Consider the following 20,179-nt stretch of genomic DNA (forward strand, 5'->3'; position numbering starts at 1 on the left):
CACCCAGGTGCCCCAAGGCAGATTTTGTTTTAACTGACACATGGTGTTACATTAGTTTCAGGAGTCCAACATAGTGACTCAACAAGTCTCTACATTATGCAGTACTCATCACTGTAAGTATGTTACCATCTGTCATCATACAACATTATTACAATATTTATTGGCTGTATTCCTTATGCTGCACATTTCATCCAGGTGCAACTTTCTACCTGGAAGTTTGTACCTCTTAATCCCCTTTACTTATTTCACCCATCCCCTACCCCATCCCCTCTGGCAACCACCAGTGTTTTCTCTGTATTTATGAGTCTGTTTTTGTTTTTGTTTGTTCACTTATTTCATTTTTTAGATTCCACATGTAAGTGCAATTATATGGTATTTGTCTGACTTATTTCAGTTAGTATGGGGCCCTCTGTGTCCATCTATGTCATCACAAATGGCAAGATCTCATTCTTTTTTTATAGCTGAGTAATATTTCATTGTATATATCAGAAGCAAAATTTTAATGACTGTATAGTATTGAACATTTAGTCAAGTTCCCATTTTTTATTTTTATAGGTTAACAATCAGTGAACATCATTGCACTGAGACCTCTGTGGGTATCTCTGATAATTTCCTTGGGAAAAAGTTCCAAGAAAGGGAATTACTGGGGTAGAGTGCACACTGTTTAAAGTAACGTGATGTGTATTGTTAAACTGCCTTCTGGAAACAGGGCCTAGTTTACATTCCTAGCACAGATTTGCACCTTGGTGTTTCTCCTGCATCTTTTAGAAATTAAAAAAAAAAAAAAAATCTTTTTTTTTGGAATCAAAGTGTTGTGCTTTGATTTTCATTAGAGGAATTGAGTATTTCTCAAATGTGTTTTAACCATTTGTTTCATATTTTGTTAATTGAGTGCTTGACCCATTTCTAGTTGGAGTATTAGTCTATATTGTTATGTAAATGCTTATTAAATATTAAGGATATTAACTCTTTGGATATTGTAAAATACACTTTTCCCTCTACCCTCCTAGGTTCTGTGGCTGGGGCCCTGGAAATTAGACTGGCAAAAGGTCGATGAACAAGAGAAAAACAGAGTTTATGAACGTATGCAGTGTGAAAACACACAGGAGAAACTCAGTGATAGTAACTCAAAGGGGTGTTAGAATCTGAGCTTATACAAATTCTGAACAAAGTACAGTAAATTTTTAGAGAAGTGACAAGACAAAGGAAAGGGGGTTTGGCTGTCAGGGGAGGCAAACCTGGGAAGATAAATATGTGGGGAAACTCATGGAAGATAAGGTTCCCTGTAGTGAGTTTTGTTTGCAGACCCATTTCTGTGCAGACTTTCTGTCTTGTTCATGGCCATAAAACTTCCCAGGAGAGGGGATTTATAGCAGTCCTCATTTCTCAGAAGTTTCTGCTTTTAGTCACATAAAAGAAACCGTGAGAAGGCTTCTTTTTGTATATGTTGACTCTCATTTGCCTTCAGCTCAAAATAATCTTTATGCCAACATGGCATATTTTGGAACGGCATACTCTGATCCCCTAATATATTTGACAAATTTAGATCTTTATAATTTTGTTTATGGTATTTTTAACCCATGGAAGTTTCAAATAATAAATAAGCAATAATTTACATAATTTAAATCATAGTAAATAAATGAATACTAATTAAGTCGTAAGGGTTAAAGTGTTATAAAATCTGTCCGTTCTTTCCTTAGGTACTTTTTTTTTTCTCCCTTAATTTTTGGAGATTTCATCTCCATTTCAAAATTGAAGAAGTAATCTGTTTTCTTCCAATATTTTCATGTTCTTGTTTTACATTTACTTTATCATAGGATTTATTATTACCGAAAATAAGATTGCTTTTCTTATCTCCCATTGATTTTGCATCTTCTTTAGAAATTTCATTAGTTTCCTTGATGAATATTTTTCTATTCTGGCAAGTCAAGCAATTAGATGATTCCTTTGAAAATAATGCAAATTTTATTTCTTTTCTTTTAGCTTATCCTTAAAATATATAGATAGAAAACAGTCTGCCAGATTTTCCACAACCTCTGCCTTTTTTTTTTTTTTTTTTTTTAAGCAGAACATGTGCAGCTAAAATTGAGAACACTTTTTAGGGTCAGCTGTCTCACCATTTAGTCATGGCTGGCAAGCATCATGAGGCATCTCCATAGAATGTCCCTGGTTTGGGAACAATGGCAAAGAAAGCAAGCCTAAGATTACGAAACGGGGCCATGACTTTAACGCTTTTATGGTCGTGTTAAACCTGCTGATGAAGTGTTAACATGCTTAATTAGAGGATTGTTTTCATTGTTCTGTAGGGAATGGATTTGAGGGAGGCCAGAGTTAATGCATGGAGACGCTTGTATTAGTTCAGGAAGGGAGGATGGTGACATGGCCCACATCCTGTCCTCACCCTGCCAACTCGTCCCAAGGAAGTTTAATCAGGTTCTTTGGTTCAATTTGCAGATAACAGAAACTACTCCAGGTGTTTAGGGAGTAGGGATCGAATACAGGGAAACAGTGCTCACTAAATTGCAGGAGCAGCTGTAGGCTGGGCCTCCAGAAGGTTTCCTAGAACAACTCCCTAGAACTGGCCCGCCCAGTGAGGAGGCTAAAGAATCAGGAGGTCACTGTCCAGCTGCTGGCTCACGATTACACCTGAGCCACCTCCAGATGGAGCACTGCTGGATCTGAACAGCAGAATGGATGGCCCACTTACCCCCACTGCACACTCTTCCTAATGCAAGTGATCCCCCAAATTAGGTCTGGGTTGTGTACTGGAAGTTATTTTAGGGTGTGCAGCTGATTGACAGAACCTAAATCACCGCCGAAACCTTAGCTGGAAGGGAGTCCGGAAGTGGTTTGTTTTTAGCCTCCCAGCTCACATTGCAGAAACACACACCAGAATGATGAGTGCATCCCTACCAAGTCCAGGTCAGTCAGGTTGCCCATAGTGAAGACGGAGTGTGGGGGATGGGGGCAGGATACGTTTGAAAGGGAGAATCCTCTGGATTCTGTGATTGTTTTGGTGGCATGCAAAGGGTGTAGAGACTAATGTCAGGGACAAAGTACATTTTAGATTCTTTTTAAAAGTCTATTTGTTTATTTTGAGAGACAGAGAGAGAGAGAGAGAGAGAGAGAGAGATTGAATCCCAAGCAGGCTCTCTGTAGCATCAGTGCAGAGCCCGACGCAGGGCTCGAACTCATGGAACCATGAGATCATGACCTGAGCTGAAAACCAAGAGCCAGACACTCAACCGACTGAGCCACCCAGATACTACACACATTTTAGATTTTTAAAAGTCTCTTAGTCCTTGCTTAGCGAAATGACTAATTGCTCTATTGTATCAAGAGTTGGTGTGAACATATTTCAAGAGAAAAGTGATCTCAAAGCTTCCTCGTGCTTCTGAAATTCTTTTGGAGATATTACTGTGTCTGAACACATTTTGTCTTCCAGTTACTTTTGTCCATCCTAGAAGTAGAAGTCAAAGGAAGGGATGCCATCTCCATGGATTCCCTCAGCCCCACCCTACCCAGCTTCTGGAATGTGCCCCAGGGGTGGTGTTACAGACAGATCCCCAGGCATGAGACACCTTATCTTGGGGAGTCTGGAGGCAGTTTGCTTATTGTCTCAGAGAAGTTGTCTTATTGTCTCAGAGAAGCTTATTGTCTCAGAGAAGTCTTGTGCCTAATTGAGGGGGTCAGGGCACCCTCTGGGTTCCCTGACCCCCTACCCCAAGCTGAGAACAACCATGCTGGCCGACACTTCTAGGCAGGCTTTCTTTCCTTACTGGCCCTGGGAGCAGTTCTGTCTCTCTCAACTGTGTTTTCTTTCATTCCAGCATTGTTAATTGATACAAGTTGTGTTAGGTAACCATGGAAAGTCTTATTAGGTAGCAACTAAATGGGGTTGTAGCTGCCCTCGGCTGGGTACCATTATTGCTCAGGTGGCTGAGCTCACAACAGTATTGGCATTACCCCCGTCTCCTTGAATGTTTTCATTAAAATCTCTTTTGTCTCCTGGCCATCTAATATAAGCATAATGTACTCTTTTGCGTCACTTAGCCTCAAATAAACTCATCAATGGGAAGTTTGGGTGGAGACATGAGCCAGTGATTCTTTGCCACAGAGCCAGCAGCTGGTGCCCTCCTCCTCAGCAGCAGCCTGGGACCAGGAGGCTCTCCTGCCAAGAATGTGCCATGCTGAGGTGCAGGACAATCTGATGTGATTGGGACATTAATGATTACAGGTGTTGTAGGCACCTCCTCTTCAGATTGGCCAGTTGTGCTTATAGATGTAGCTCTTAGTCTTGGAATCAGTTGCTCTGTGGGCAGGATCTGTGCTGGGCAGAGAGGAGAGAAAACAATTTAGAAATGGTTTCAGAATATATAAACCTAGCCGGAGAAACCGAATATACACACACAGTTATGATGCCGTAACTCACATTATAAAGCAGAACCTGTATTTCTGAAGATGGGTTGCACCTTGAAAGGTGTTTATTATTAAAATATATATTTACTCCAGGGGTACCTGGGTGGCTCAGTCAGTTAAATGTCTGACTTTGCTCAGGTCATGATCTCACAGTTCGTAAGTTCGAGCCCCATGGCCAGCTCTGCCCTGACAGCTCAGAGCCTGGAGCCTGCTTCAAATTCTGTGTCTCCCTCTCTCTCTGCCCCTCCCCTGCTTGTGCGCTCTTTCTCTCAAAAATAAATAATAAAACGTTAAAAAAATTTTTTTTAATATATTTATTCCTGGAAACAATATATACATGAATATTGGTTTTCCAGATTTGCCTCCAAAAAGCCCACTTAAATCTAGTTTTACATTCCTTCATTTGCAGTACAAGATAATAGACAATACTGTCGTATGTGTTTCATGCAGTTTTTGGCTGCATCCTGCCTTTGGTGAGTTGATTAAACCCCAGCCTTGGAATTCGAAGCTCATTCACCAACCTCAAAATGACAGGGAAATGGCAGGACAGGGCTGGCCACTGGTTCTCAGACTTAAGCAGGCCTCAGAATTGCCTGGAAGGCTTGTAAACTACATTCCTGTGATTCACTCCAGGAGTTCTCATTCAGTGGGTCTGGGGTGGGGCCCAAGAATTTGTATTTCCAACATGTTCCCAGGTGATGCTGAGGTTGCTGGTTGCTGGAGCACAGTTTGAAGACCACTGGAGTAGACACAGGAGGAAATTCACTCCCTAACGTATCTCAATTCTTAATGATGAGATTCTGTGCAAGCAGCAGTGCCCCGCTCCCAAACACCTGAATAAATCCCGACAAGAACCAAGCACAAACCATCCTTCGTTGACAAGGCCTGTGTGGTCTGTGCTTGCATTCCCTTTCTTCCTGAGCCTGGCATTGGACATCACTCTGCAAACAGATGGGGTAGAAGAGAAATTTATTCTCTCCAAGGTCTCTGGAATTCAAACATGCCTTGGGGGCATCAGGGAACAAATGTGTGTACCAAGGAGTCATGGAACAGTGTGACAGGCGGCTGCCTTCCTGCTTTGTCTAGGCCCAGTGATCTACTCTGCAATGGCAGGTGCAGAAGCTTGGCTTTTCCCAAAGTCTGTTGAAGTCGAGACCCACAGCTAAGAGTTCCCAGGGAGGCTCCCTCAGGCTTTCCAGAAGTTTGGAAACGGGGGACAGGACCAGAGCTTGCCATCTGGGTCTCAAGATGGACAGAAAAGGGGGCAGTGGGAGGTACTGAGTAGGACACAGCTAAGATCAGGTTTCACCCCAACGAATTCCCATTTCTGCTTCCAGAACTTCTGACATGTCCAGCTCCCCTGCCTTTTGTGCATCTCTCCATCTCCACTGACCTGAAGTTCTTTAGCCACTTCTTTGTACCAGAAGGAGGACATCAATGGGGTGATGTGGGGTGGGGGCCGCAGCCTTCATAGCGTCACCAGCGGAGATCCTGCTGGTTTGCTCCTGGGGCCCAGATACTTGTGGATTTGAACGCTGTGCCCTCCTCACATGTCTTCCACTTGGACACACATCACCTCCAGGGAACAAACATGGTTTTCTCTTCTGATTTTGCAAAAGGACAGCAAAAACTTTGGAGACTTGTTTTATTTTTTATTAAATAATGAAATGGAATTGTAAAAAGCGTCTAAATGCTGTATTTACCAATTGATTGGCTTTCTCTCTCTTCTCTAAGCAGATAGCCTTAGAATGGAATAAGGGAAAGCATAAGGGACACTTACAAGGGAAAAAGTGAGAATGTTTTGTTAGGTGATATTTCAACATTAACTATTAAATATTTTTCAGACTGCTTATAAAGCACAGGGGAGGTTTGGAGGATGGAAACACAGAAGTTGCCTTTAATTTTCTCATGTTGTGATACCTCTTGCAAAAAGTTGACAGGGCCTTCCCTCCCTGCACATGTGACAGCTCTGTGGGTGAGAAGGGGTGTTGGTGCCCAGCCTCCTAGCTGCTTCCTCTCCCTCAGGTTATGTCCCCAAGTAGCTGGCACAGAAGAGCATGTGCCCCCACATTTCATGGGGTGCTCCCTGCAGACTTTTATGGTCTGTCTTGGACTAAAACATTACACTGCCTTTTGTGGGCAAATTCTATTTCTCATTGTTGGATTTTCAAACACATGGAAGGGAGTCTTCATGGGATGTGTGACTTGGTGCTCCAAATGGTGTCATGATCCTTACTGTAGTTGTTATATTGCCCTTATGATTAACTACAACTGGCATCTGTGTATGTTTCTCTCTGATTTATTTTCTATTTGCCCCTCTCTAGTGGGATCTTGTGTGTGATAATGCCTGGAAGGTCCATATCGCTAAGTTCTCCTTACTGGTTGGATTAATCTTTGGCTACCTAATAACTGGATGCATTGCTGACTGGTGAGTACCAACATGCCGTGTGCACGAACCTTTGGAAGCCACAGCAAGCCTTTGCTGGCTAAAGAAGAATGGTCAGTGTTAGCTTACTGTAACTAGGTCTTTTCTCTGCCCTGGTGTTGGTGCTGGTGCAGAGGGCTGAAGCCATCACCTGGAGAATCCAGAACCAAAAGGATTGGCCAGTGCATACAACAGACCCTTTTGAAGTGAGAATTTAAAGTCATTGCAGTTTGCTAGCTGCTAAGTCTAGCAAAACCTGCATGCAGCCTGCAGCCCCATCTGCTCCTGATGTTTATTGTTGAGTTGGGAAGAGTTTGAGGGCATAGGTTCAGGGCTCTGTGGGCTGGGCTCTGAGGAGGTAGGTGTATGAGATGCATCAAAAAATGGGGAGAGGAGGAGCTAGAAAGTCCACCCACATGATTTGAATGGGTAGGCTGATGACATTTCCAAATACCATGCAGATTTCAGAGAGGCACAGTCCTTTACAGTTGGCTTGGCCAGGAGACACCTCTGCAGGGTCCATGGGGAAGGTGGATCTTGTAAGGTAGACAGCATTTGGATAATGGATGAATATTTGCAGGTGGAGGAAGGGTGGTGACCAGAGGTGAGAATGAATATGCTTTACTTGGGTGGGTAAGGAGTTCTTCGTGCCTGGAGGAAAGTGTGTGGTTCATGATAAAGTGAGAAGGTTAGAAAGATGGAGAGGAGTAGTGAAGAGAATTACAATGATGATGATAATGATGATGACAGCAACAATATTAGCAGCTAACACTTACTGATTATTGTTGCCAGGCACTGTGCTAAATATTTCTATGCATTAAAATATCCCATCCTCAGAGCACCCCTGTTAGGTAGATACTATTTATTATCTTTGTTTTATAGTAGAAAAACAGAAGCACAGAAGTCTAAGTAAAATCCCAGGTTTACTCAGCTTTTCAAGCTGGATTTGAACGAAAGCCCAGTGGCTCCAGAGCCTGCCTCTTCACAAGCATGCTACAGCACTTTTATTTAAGGCACCATGTAGTCACAAGGACAGCAGCGAGCACACATCTGAGCAGCATTGCCCAATGGTGATGGGGTTGTCCAGTAATGGGACTGCTCTAGGAGAGAGGTGTGGGGTAGCTGTTCTCCCACTCTTGACATTGTTTTGTTTTTAAAGGGACTTGTTGTGAATAGGGACTTCTTGGACCCAGTGATGTAATAAGGGCTAAGAGTGATATGGAGCAAACTCCTGACATCGTGGCTTTGCTCTGCACTGTTCCTGTACCCTGGTTAGCTGACACAGCTGGTTGAGGCCGTCCAGCAAGAGGCTGGAGGGGGGCAGGGGAGCAATAAAGCAGCAGGTGGGGCCCAGAGGGGTTCCAAAAGCTCTTTCAAGTTCTGGAAATTTCTTTCCAAAAGCAAACATCTATTTGGGAGTTCCTTGCATTCACAGGTAATGTGACTTCCTGTGTGTTCAGAATTTGCTTAATCAGCATTTGTAAATGCTTCTTAAGGACAAGTTCCCTGGGAACGGTAACAGAGAAGCTTTCAGTGACCTCTGAAAACCTATACTACAGCCCCCTTGAGGGGTTTTTTTTTTTTTTGACATGGTCATGGGGAGGAGTGGGGAAGTGGGAGGAGCGTAGGGTTTTTTTCACCTAATACTTGAGTGTATAGGTTTTCAGAGTAAACTGTTACTAATTTGGAACATACTGTAATCCCAATATTTTCACCACAAGGACTTTTGTTTCCCAGTGATCTGCGTTGAAATAGATGAGGAAGATATACTAATATAATCCATGTCACTTCTTTCTAAAAACTGCAGAGTTGGCTGAGGTTTGAGTGTCCTTATTCAATTATATAATGGGAAAGTAAACATGGGCTTCTATTAATGGATCAGTCTGTAATGGCTTCAACTGTTTAGAAGTCGTTTTTGTGATTTCTTACCTCTGGCACATACCTGCTGTTTGGCATCCCTGATCACACACCAGGCCTGGGGACAAAAGGCAGAGGAGTTTGGAGGTCTCCTTTTGCAAATAGCCAGAGCCTCATGCTGCAAAGCCATGTCTCTTGCGGTTGCTTTTCCAAAGTCTGGGGTGAGCGGGCAAGGGGTGCCCGGAGAGCCAGGCCAGGCTGCTTTGTGCTGTGGTTCTTGAACATCTTGAGAGGGCCTCGGTTCCAGCTTGAAAGTTTGGTGTTTTCCACCCTGTATTTATTATAATTTATTTTTGGCCTTTTACTCCCTGCTAGAGCCTTGCTGAAAGGAAATAAGCACATTTAGAGGGAACTTCAAACTTCACAGCTGCTAGCACCCGTTTCATGGCTACATAGGGAAGTTGACCAAGTCCTAGGTTAAGCTTTCTAAGACTGAAGTCAGCATATAATGAAACTCAGGAATACACTTTTTTTTTTAAAGTCATCTCTACACCCAATATGGGACTTGAACTTACAACCCTGAGATCAAGAGTCAAATGCTTTACTGGCTGAGCCAGCCAGACACCCCAGTACACCTTTTTCTTTAAAAAGGTATCATTTTCCACGCAAATGTTGTTTGGGGATATACATTATATACTGTCTATAATGTGTTAGTTGAGACGTTTGAAAGGGAGTAGCCCAGTCACTATTCTTGCTAGATGAGCTCCCTTCCTTCCGTGGTTGGTTCTGTTGCTGGATATTGAGCACGCTTCCCTCCACGAGCCCTCTACATGGTCTCCAGCTGGCACTGGGCCCTGGGTCCTGGGCCCTGGCCTTTCTAGACTGCACCAGAGGAACCCCTTGCCCTCTAGCTCCTGGCTGAACCTGGCCATGGGGAGAGAGTACCAGCTAGAGGTCTGAAGGAGAGATGATAGTGAGGCGGGATGTTTTTGTCCCCAGCTGGGTCTCTGCAGGGCTGTCAGAGGCTAGCTGCCTCCCATTAGGAGCCCCTCCACATGGTACCTCTCTCTCTGGGCTCCCAGACCATCTTCCCCTTTATCCCCCTTCTGCTAGCAGACCCAAATTTCTCTTACAGCCTGCCCAGCCTTTTGCAAATAATCCCTTTATTAAAATCTCCTCAACTCATTTTGAATGGGGCATCTGTTCCCTATTGAGAGCCTGTATTACTTCTCAATGGCTGCTGTGCCGAATTACCATGCACTTGGTGGCTTCAATTAATGAACTCACAGGTCTGAAGTTCATGGAAGGCTAAATTCTAGGTGCTGACAGAGTTGCATTTCTTTCTGGAGGCCTCAGGAAGTAATCCTTTCCTGTGCTTTTTCCAGCTTCCAGAAACTGCCCACATTTCTTGGCTTGTGGCCCCTTTTCTAACCTCAAAGCCAGCAATGGCAATCAGGTCCTGTTCACGCTAATATCTCTCTGGCTCCCTACGGCCAGAAGAGGGTCTCTGTGTACTTAGACTGGATCCACCTGAACGAATCACCACCTCGTCTCAGGGTCTTTAATCGTATTTGCATCTGCAGAGCACTTTTTGCCATGAAAGGTAGCATATTCACATGTTCTGAGGAGTAGGATGTGGACATCCTTGAGGGCCACTCTTCTGCCCCCCCCTTAGGTCCCCCCTCTGCATTACAGACTTAGGAGTGTAGTTTTGTCAGACGTCTCTGAGCAGGATCCTGCTCTGGATGGAGCCAGTTCACACTAAGACTCCAGCGATTGTAACAGTTGTTGAACGCTTACTGAATCACATATCCCCACCTGACAGTAGCCCCCTTAGGTCAGCATTAACTGGTCCCTCCTAAAGAAAACTCAAGGCCCGTTTGAACAAGCTTAGTCTTTCCCAAGATCACATAGTTTCTAAGTGGTGAGCCTGGATTCAAGACCAGAGTGTCTGCTTTCAAAGACCATGTTTGCCCCAGAGTTCCTAAAAATAATTTTTACTTCATGATTTTAGCAACCATTTGGGATGGAGAGATTTAGAATAGTTTCTACAAGTTAAAAAAGAAATCAGGATCTTTTCTAAAGTATTGGAACAGGGCAAACCATGTTTGGTGGGCAGCTGGGATGTAGATGTGTAGGAAGGAATCATACAAGCTAAACATTTAACCGTTTGGTCTGTGCTACACATTGTGCCTGTATCTGCCATCTCTTAATGATCTCGATGCTGTGAAGTCAGACTGTTATCCCCACTTTACAAACAAGGGGAGTGAAGGGAAATAAAAATGGAGAAGGTAGAGCTCATGTTTGTTTTCCTTCATTTCAGGAGACCAACTAAGCCATATTCTAAATTTATTTCTTTAAATGAATTGGGTTTGGATAAAACTACGTATAGAGTCTTACGCAACAAGGGCTTAATGACCCCAGCACCAGTCAAAGGGACGTAATGGCTAAAAACTCTTGACAGGATAGTTGACTTCCATTGGCATTGAGTTCATGGCCTTGGCTTCATTTCACTAAACTAGTGTGACTAATGGGATGGTTAGAAGCCTAAGAAATTATGGATGAAATTGTTTCCTGTAGTACCCTCCCCCCAAATTTTCTTGAAATTACATCCATTTCTTTCATAGGACAAGGATATGCATTACAGAGTATTGTTTTTTTCTTAATAGCTTTATTGAGAGGTAATTTATATACCATAAAACTCACTCAGTTTAAGTGTATAACTCAATAAATATTAGTATCTTTACAGAGTTATACAACCATCACCACATTCTAAGTGTCAAACATTTCCAGCACCTTAAAAGGAAATCTTGCATTCACTTCCAGTCATTTCCCTATTCTCATCCTGAGCCCTAGGCTGTGAATCTACTTTCTGTTTTTATTGGTCATAAGACTGTCACAAGGATGTCTAGGCGAGCTTAAGCCATTCAGCAACTCTTTAGGTGTTTGGGGTGCCAGGCGTAGATTTTTTTTCCCCTTGGCAGATAGTCCACTACTCCAGTTTTTCTGTGAGCTAGCCTCCTAGTTCAAGCCGATTATATTTATGTTAATTTGTGTGATAGAGAGTTTGGTTTTGTTTTTTGGTTTTTTTCCTAATGAGTTGATGAAGGAAAAGATGGAAAGGTAGCACTGGAAGGATGGAGAACTAGTGACTTCCCTTTCCCTGGGACCACCCCTACTGTCCTGCCAGCCCCGCCTAGAAGCACATCGCCCCCTAGCGGTCACCGATCTTGCAGGAGCCCACTCTGTAGCCCGCCTACCTAGTGTTTGTGCTGCCCTTTTCAGAAACACAGTGGGCTGGGTTCTTTCCCCTCCCCGCCTTGCTGCCTGGTAGGCTTCACTTTCAGGTCCACACTCCTTATTTAAAGTTCAGCCTGTCCTAGTTTAGCCTGTGATCCCTTAAAAAAAACAAGCCAGCAGCCATCAGGGCCCTGATTCTGATAGGCCGCATGTACCTGAGGTCAGGTAGGATGACTTAACATCCCAGAAAAAGGAAATGAAGCCACTCAGCTCAGTGTCCATGTTGACTTTGGAGCCAAATCCAAAGGTCAGCGATTTCTCAGCACATTTTATGCTGGGTGTGTCAAGGTTTGTGTTTGGGGAGTTACTATTGATTTTGTTACTCTTGCCTTGAATCATCCTCCTACATACTTAGAAACAGACTTGCCAACAGGAATGGTGTCCCTGTCTCAATTCTGTTCAGTAGCTGTTTGACCTCTGTCCCCTTATGTACAAAACAAGGGTTTGGGCTGAATGTCTCCTGAGGGACCCCTAGATCTACCAAGTTGGTGTAGATACTACAAAGCCTTTTACTGTAGTGAGTACAGATCAACATCTGTAGAGCACCGGCTGGATACAGGGTTTCAGCATCTAGCATTCATCCTGTTTAACGATGATTCCTAATTTTTTCCCTCTCCATATGCAGGGTTGGCCGGCGGCCTGTGCTGCTTTTTTCCATCATCTTCATTCTGATCTTCGGACTAACTGTGGCACTGTCAGTGAATGTGACAATGTTCAGCACACTCAGGTTCTTTGAAGGATTCTGCCTGGCTGGGATAATTCTTACCTTGTATGCATTACGTAAGTAAGAGCCTTCACAATTGTCTTGAAAAAATTAGTAAAAGTAATTGCTGCCGCCTATGAGGTTATGGGCAGGGCGCCCTGCGTGCTGGTGGTTTGGGATGACAGTCTTTTGGAAGCACAAACTTTAGTGGCCTCAACTGTTCTGGAAAAGTTTTCTCAGGCAATGTCATCCAACACTCCTTTCTGATTTCCAGCTTGGGCACAGGGCTCATGAGAGGACATGGAGGGTCACACAATTGCTTGGAGGAGTGGGGGTCAGCCCGCTCCTGATATGGAGGGGCTTTTGCTTTCCTCCAGAATCTTCTGTGTTGACATTCTGTGTACTTCCAAATCCAGTGCGTAATTGGGCATCCCTGAACTTAGTTCCGGAACAGCACACTGAGTCCCACTGTTGGTTGGTCTAGACTCAGCATTCTGATTGGCTCTTTGAGAGTGTTTCTTACTTTTTTTCTCAAGGGTTATGTGGAGTCCAAATTTTCCACATTCTGTTGTGTCCAGATGTGGCCTTATGTAATCTGGACTTGAACCCTCAGCATTGGTATTTGAAGAGCAAATGGTAGCATTTGTTAGTATTTGCTCTTTTTAGGGTGAAGAAAAATGTCCTGCACTGACCTATCATGCTTGTTGGCTGTATTAATTCCCTTGTCAGATGTGGTTATATGTCACCTCTTTGTAGTTGAGATATAGCTGCAAACTCACAGGGAGGAGGAAGGTTTTAGGCATTGATGTTTTACTTATTTCCTGGTTTTATACTTTCTAATTACCTTGTGGAAAGATCTATTAGGGACAATGTAAAATGATTCATAACGTATTTTGCCTGTTTCTTTCCTTTTGACAACATGGGTAGGAATCACATCAAGTTGCAATGCCCCATAGTTCTGATTTTCTTAGATTTGTGTATTAGACTCAGTAGCACTTTTGGGTAACCTGAATTTTTGCTCCCTATTGTAGAGAATAGAAATAGGATCACTTTATAACATAGTCTTATAGTCACAAAGGAGGAATGAGCATAGAGAAAGGTGACAGATGTATTCTTCCAGATCCACAGCGGGCAGGATCTGTCTTCCTCTTCCAACACTCAACTGAATTTTACTTTCTTAGAAATCACCGTTCCCAGTTTTTATTTGCATTTATTTTGGAACCCTTGCTTCTGGCAGGCAGGGTTTCTTTAGGAATATGTGCATTCAAGGTCAGTGGGTCTGGGTGATGGCTGTTTGGAGGTTTTGTTTCTTTGAGCAAACAACATGGGCATCAGGCTTGAACGTTTGCGGACAAAATGCCAGTGCCAGTGTTTGGCCCTATCCACCCTGCGGTCCGTGGAGAGGAGGAGGTTCCTTGCTCTGTTTTCTGGAGGAGAGCCCTGGCCCTGCTCTCAGATGCTCACCTGCCCCACACGTGTGCAGGCGTGATGGGTTTTCCCCTTTAGGCAGCCGTCCTTGCCAAGCTCCAGATTCTCTCAGGAGGACATCAGCCCAGTGCATCCTCACGCATGCCGTGAGAGGCAGAATAGCATGGCTCTGCTAAGGAGCATTTCCTCCATCTCACCACCCCGGCACTTCTCAGACTCAGAGAGGGAGCGTTAATGGAAAACTGTCGGAAAACAAAGATGGCATACCAGTGTACCTTGCATGCCAATCGCTAGTGGATGGCTGAGGCTGCCAGAGAACTCAGAGAAGCCTTCGGAGGACACTGGGTGAAACCACTTGGAGGCATTGGCCACGTCTGCCTGTGATAAGTGAGGAGGGTGGGGAGGCACTTGCCATCTGTACGATTCTCCCTGAATGAAGCCAAAGCAGGAGACCAATTCTCCTGACCTGCATTGTTTCAGCCTCACATGGAATGGTTTCACTGACGTGTGTGGTGACATCATGCCATCCGCCCTGCAAAACCTGTTGTTGTGTTTACTGTGGAAAATGAAGCGAAGGATGTGTCTTCATGAGATTACACAGTAGAAAGTTCTCTGCCACTACAGAACCATGCTTGGGTGTGCTTGTCCCAGGAAACTGCTGTGCACAGAATCATATAACCTGGTCATCTTCAGACTTTTTTCTGTAAAGGGCCAGATAGTAAATACTTCAGATTTTGCAGGTCTCTGTTGCAGCCACTGGACTCTGCCACTGTATCTTGAAAACAACTATAAATAATATGTAAATGAGTAGGTGTGGCTGTGTGCCAACAAAAATTCACTTACTGAAACAGAAAGCGGGCCAGGTTTGACCAATGAGCCATAATATTTCAGCCACTGATATGTGTGAGTCTCTCTCTGTCCACTGGCTTCTAGGGAGCTCTAAAAAGCTTAGACTCTAATCTAGCATGTGTGTGATGGGCCTGTCAAGCTGAGCTTTAAACTCTGGCCTCTCTCCTAATTCCTTCTGAACTTTCCTGCCTTCATTTGTCTTTTGCCCCATTTTCCTATTTCCGTAATCCAAGTGTTAACTTTATTGCATGTGTCTGTGCTAGGAGCCTTACATTTTTTTGGGAAATGAAGCCAGGCATGAATAAATAATTATTTTCTTAAATCGGGATTCCACGTCAAACACTGTGACAAATATCATTGCCACAAACATTTTCAAGTATCAACCTAGCAGTCCTCTGAGTTAATACCGTATCTGATAGAGCAAAGTTAAAGCAAAAGGATGTCAGCGAGTAGTGGGAGTTCATTGACTAATATCTAGACAATGTAAATTAGGGGGAGGTTGGGTCATGGCAGGAGAGCTAAGACTGGCAAGGGGAATCGAAAGTGGAAATGAAGTTGTAATGGGCAGACCAGATGGGGTAGGATATGGGATGTGCTGGGCTGAGATAGCCCATCTCTCTGGCAGTTTGGGGCAAAGACAGAGGCTGGTGATAAAACGTTGAGAGGCAGGCTCCCCAGTCAGTCAGGCAAGCTGAGTCTACATGACTGCTAGTGTTTATACCCGGGTAGTATATGTGCTTAGTTAATGCTTGGGAATTTGTTTTGCATAAAGGAAAGGTCACAGGGTTGAAATATTTATTGACTCTGAAGAAAAGTTTTTATATTTGGGACATTGATTATTTGGAAAATACATTCTTAATCGTCCCAATGTTTTCTCCCTGCTTCAGCCGTGAGGTTTTTTATCTCACTTAATGCATCTGCTGGAAAGGCCTGTACTGTCTCAGAAGAGAACTGGATATTGTCCTTTTTTTAGCCTTGCAGGTGCTTGGCGATGTAAGGAGGGGAAGTACTGATTTGTGCACATTTTGTTTCTTGTGTAGCTTGCCGTGAGCGTGGACTCTCAGTTTTGAGAAATGCTGCTGACTCGTGAAAGTTTTCGGCTTTATGTGCAAGGCGGCCTGAGGTTTTTTGTTTTTTGGTTTTTGTTTTTTGTTTTTTGTGTTTTTTTTTTTTTTTTTTTTCTGCTTTGGAATTTTTCTAAGGTACATTCCAGTTAAATATGCCATCCTTTAAACTTTTGTTTCTTTCAAGTCATCAAAGGGAGATGTGGTTGTGTAATTAGGACATAAAATAGAGATTATTGGCATCTTCCCCAGGAGTTTTTACATGGAAGCGGACTGCTTGGCACCAGAGTGAACCGGTGAAGGTGGATGGGTTTGTGTGTCCCTGTCTTCCTGGGAGGCCATCATGAGACACTGAAATAATTAAATATACTTGGGCTCAATCGGGGGCTTAATTGTATCCCTTTGCCTCTGGACTGAAAAAAAAAAAAAATAAGGGAGAAAATCTTGACTCTGCTAAGCAAGGGGTGGGGAACCACAGACTGAGAAAGGAAGCAATGGATTACATTTCCTTATTTGTTTATGAATGAAGTCTTCTCAAAGACTAAAGAAATAGTCACTTTTCAGTACAGGCTGTCATGATGCCTTGTGGTATGAATTCTTTCTCCAGCTGGGTTTCATAACATCACAGAAGGGTACTGCAGTATCATTTCAAATGTATCTTTCTTCAAAAGAAGCCCATACGAGATTATTGTTTTTAAGTTAATTTGATGTTGATGTAATAAGTCTTATGGGAGACAATTTTTTTAAATATAAATACTTTTTCTAGTCTCTCTCCTCATTTGATCTGTCTTCCCCCTCCCCATCACTGCCAACCTCCCCTGCCCCCAATTTGAAATAATGAACACTACTTTTTGCTGGCAGAGACCATATTTTAGTTAATATGGGCAAATGAATGTCACCTCCTTTGTTTTGTTTTTGGACCTAACAACAGTGAACACTTTTCTTGAAAATTTCTCTCAAAGCTTCATGTTCTCAGTAGAACAACCCTCCCTAAACCCAATCAGCCTCAATAACTGGATGATTTTTACACATAATCAGGCAGTAACCAGAAGTGTCACAGGTGACTAAGGTACTGAGTATTTTGCAAAATGAGAAGCCAGGTCTAATTGGCAGATAGACTCTGAAAAGACTTGAGTTTGCTCAAGGGGTGATGTTCTCTGTCTCACATGGCACTGATGGTTTTAACTTCACACTGAAGTGGTCAAGTAATTCCTAATGTGCTGGTGTTGGGTGACTCTTCCTCACAATTGCATATATTTCTGTAACATGCTGTCTTTCTTAACTGTTATTCCTTGGAACATATTTCAGTCAGATGGGTTGTTAACACCAAAGTCATACTGTACATTAACAGAAGAAGAAGAAGAAGAAGAAGAAGAAGAAGAAGAAGAAGAAGAAGAAGAAGAATTATTATTATTATTATTATTATTATTATTATTATTATTATTATTGACTGAGCCAAAACTCTTCAGGTAGTGAGTTGCTGAACTGTGGAATAAATAGAAAGAACGGTGATTGCCACTGTCCAGTACAAATGACCTCCCCTGGCTTGTGGTTCTCTTCTTCTGCGGAGCAAATATTGGCAGTGCGTTCGGGCAAAGGGGAAGTTTCACATGAATTTGTGGTTGTCCACCACAGCCTTCCTCTTTCCCCTCTCACCCCTCCCCATCTTCAGATTCTGGGCCCTCCCCAGAGCAGCAAAACAGAGCCAGAACCCCGATCTTCTGGCGGGACCAGCTCTACTGACAGGGCTTTTTTCCACCAAGGAAATGAATCAGAGTTTACCAAAAGCCTTTGACAAATGCTTTTTTTTTTTTTTTTTTTTTTTTTTTTTTTTTAAGCTTGGGAAGAATTTTGGGTTTATCCAGATTCAGACTGGAGTAGCTGGGAAATCAGAACAGACTGGGGCTTCCCCACCAGTCTTTTTCTTCACTGGAAACTTTACTAAGCACGCAGGCAGACTGTGAAGAGTAAGGGAGTTAATCTATAAGCAAATGCATATATATATACGTGTGTATGTATATATATATATATATATATATATATATATATATCCTCTCCCTCTCTACCTGCCTCTGTCACAGCTCTGAGGAACCATTGCTTCTTGGGGGTAACCAGGAAATATTGAGTCAGTACAGAAGCTCCTGGTCTGTGAGCTCTAGTCCCCAGGAGGGAGACAGTGTGGCAGCCAGTTAGGGCCATGCTTCTCACTGGCCCCACACGCTGGGGATGAGTTGTCCAACAGAGAACCAGAAAATGCCACTGAGGACTGATTTTTCTCACTTTAAATAAAAATTATTAAACATCTCTATCCCTACTTACATGTTAGCCCAAACTTGAATTTATATTGAGACTTTTCTCTGAAAAAAATACAATGTCTGTATGTCTGAAGAGCAGGTAAGGATTTATTGCCTCACTTGCACATTAGGATGGGATGAGGGGCTCTTACCCAGAGGAAGGGTAAGTGGCTGGGTGGTGTCATTGAGCCCCACACACCCAGTGTTCTTCTGTCCAGAAGTCAGGCCAAGACAGCGTGTATATATTATCTAAAAGTATAAGTAGGCTTCGAAGCACCTCTTTCTTTGGGTGTTTTAAATTTGCTGAAGATGGTCCTGTCTCAAAATCACGGGGATAAACAGCAGATATTTAGATATCCGGCATTTTGAAATCAGAGTATTGGATGCTGAAAGCTGTATGCATCCTTAAGGACGAGGTTTTTCCCACACTGGAATTTTAGTGGTGCTTCAGTTGAAACAAAACAGTTCACCACACTAACAGGGAAAGTAGAAAGCTCTAGAAATCAGGAGATCTGAGCTTTGGTGTGAGCTCTGCCATGGACCGACTCTGTGTCAGTGACAAATTGCTTTATCTGTAAGCTTCTGTCTCCCCTGTCTATTAAGTCAGGGCACAGGCTTTCAAACTGTGTCCTGTGGAACTGTGCGATCCCTTCCTGGAACCATGTGTGGGGGAGATGGACAGAAAACAACAAAAAACAAACAAACAAAAACAATGGATTCTATATGACAACATTTAATATTGCTGTAAAAAAATAAACCAATAACAACAAAACCAAATGGAAAACCACAAGTCTCCACCATTCCTTCTATGGCTCTTGAGTTCTAAGCTCAATTTCAGTGTTGGAGGGGCATGAAACCAGATGTGCTTGGACCTTGCATTGTGTTACTGTGTCTTGCCAGATAAACCCTCCTTTCGATAGTTTACCTTTTGGTCTTTGGTGACCCTCATGGAAACACAAGACTGCTTTCTTCTTCACTCACTTGCTTGGCAAACATGTGAGGGCTTACTAGGTGCCTGGGGAATGACTTGGGCACTTACCAGGCACTGTCAAGTGCTGAGCACACAAAGGCAGACGCACCTTCCTGCCGTCCAGGACCGTCAGAGGTTAATGAGTAAAGATGAGAGACAGGCCCTGGTTGAAGTGAGTGTCACGAAGCGACCTCTGAACCATGAGGTCGGGGTCAGGGAGAATAGGTGCTTGCTATTTGCAGTGGGTGCTCAGAGGTCAAGGAGACTAGTAATTCTGGGGACTGTGGGTGATTTGGGACTGGTTGGAACCCAGAGTCTGAATCACGAATGGCACAGCCTGGGAAGGAGGCTGGGACAGTGCACAAAGTCCCATCCTCCATGACCCTGGAACAGTGTCAGGCTACTGAAGGGTCTCAAGCAAGAAAGGCAAACCTTTATGTGCTTTGGGGGAATCACTTAGGCTGTGGCAGTGGAGAGCAGACCAAGGAGGAAGGTCATGCTAAAAGCTGGGAGCTGGTGCAGGATCCAGGTGCAGAAGAAGAGCCTGAAGAAAGCCATGGCCACAAGGAAAGAGACTTTAAGGAGGTGGAATCCACAGCCTAGCTGATTGAAGAACTGGGAGAAGGGAGAGGGGGGACCAGGTGGCCAGCTTGGACAGTTGGATGGATTTCCCCCCGAGTGATGAGACAAGGGATGCAGCCCAGGCATCCTGATTCCAAATCCTTTAGGATTTAGAAGCTAGTGTCCACTCCCTTCCTCTGGCAGGTTTGGTAGGGGAAGATGACAGCTTCAGTCTCAGATAGGGTGACTCGATGGTGCCTTAGGGATATCTGAGGGGGTTGCTTAGCAGGTGATTGGCTATTCAGAAGT

General features: G+C 43.6%; 1 protein-coding gene across 3 annotated transcripts in view; it reads left to right on the top strand.

Moving 5' to 3' along the window:
- SLC22A23 (solute carrier family 22 member 23) overlaps positions 1 to 20,179 on the top strand; it is a 190,362-nt gene that overhangs the window by 33,843 nt on the left and 136,340 nt on the right. For all 3 annotated transcript variants that reach the window (XM_045497571.1, XM_045497569.1, XM_045497570.1), the window contains exons 2-3: positions 6,744 to 6,847; positions 12,627 to 12,781. In XM_045497571.1, the coding sequence (XP_045353527.1) occupies positions 6,744 to 6,847; positions 12,627 to 12,781 (259 nt within the window). The remainder of the gene's footprint in view (positions 1 to 6,743; positions 6,848 to 12,626; positions 12,782 to 20,179) is intronic.

Source organism: Leopardus geoffroyi, chromosome B2 (assembly GCF_018350155.1).
Source record: "Leopardus geoffroyi isolate Oge1 chromosome B2, O.geoffroyi_Oge1_pat1.0, whole genome shotgun sequence".
Classification (NCBI taxonomy): domain Eukaryota; kingdom Metazoa; phylum Chordata; class Mammalia; order Carnivora; family Felidae; genus Leopardus; species Leopardus geoffroyi.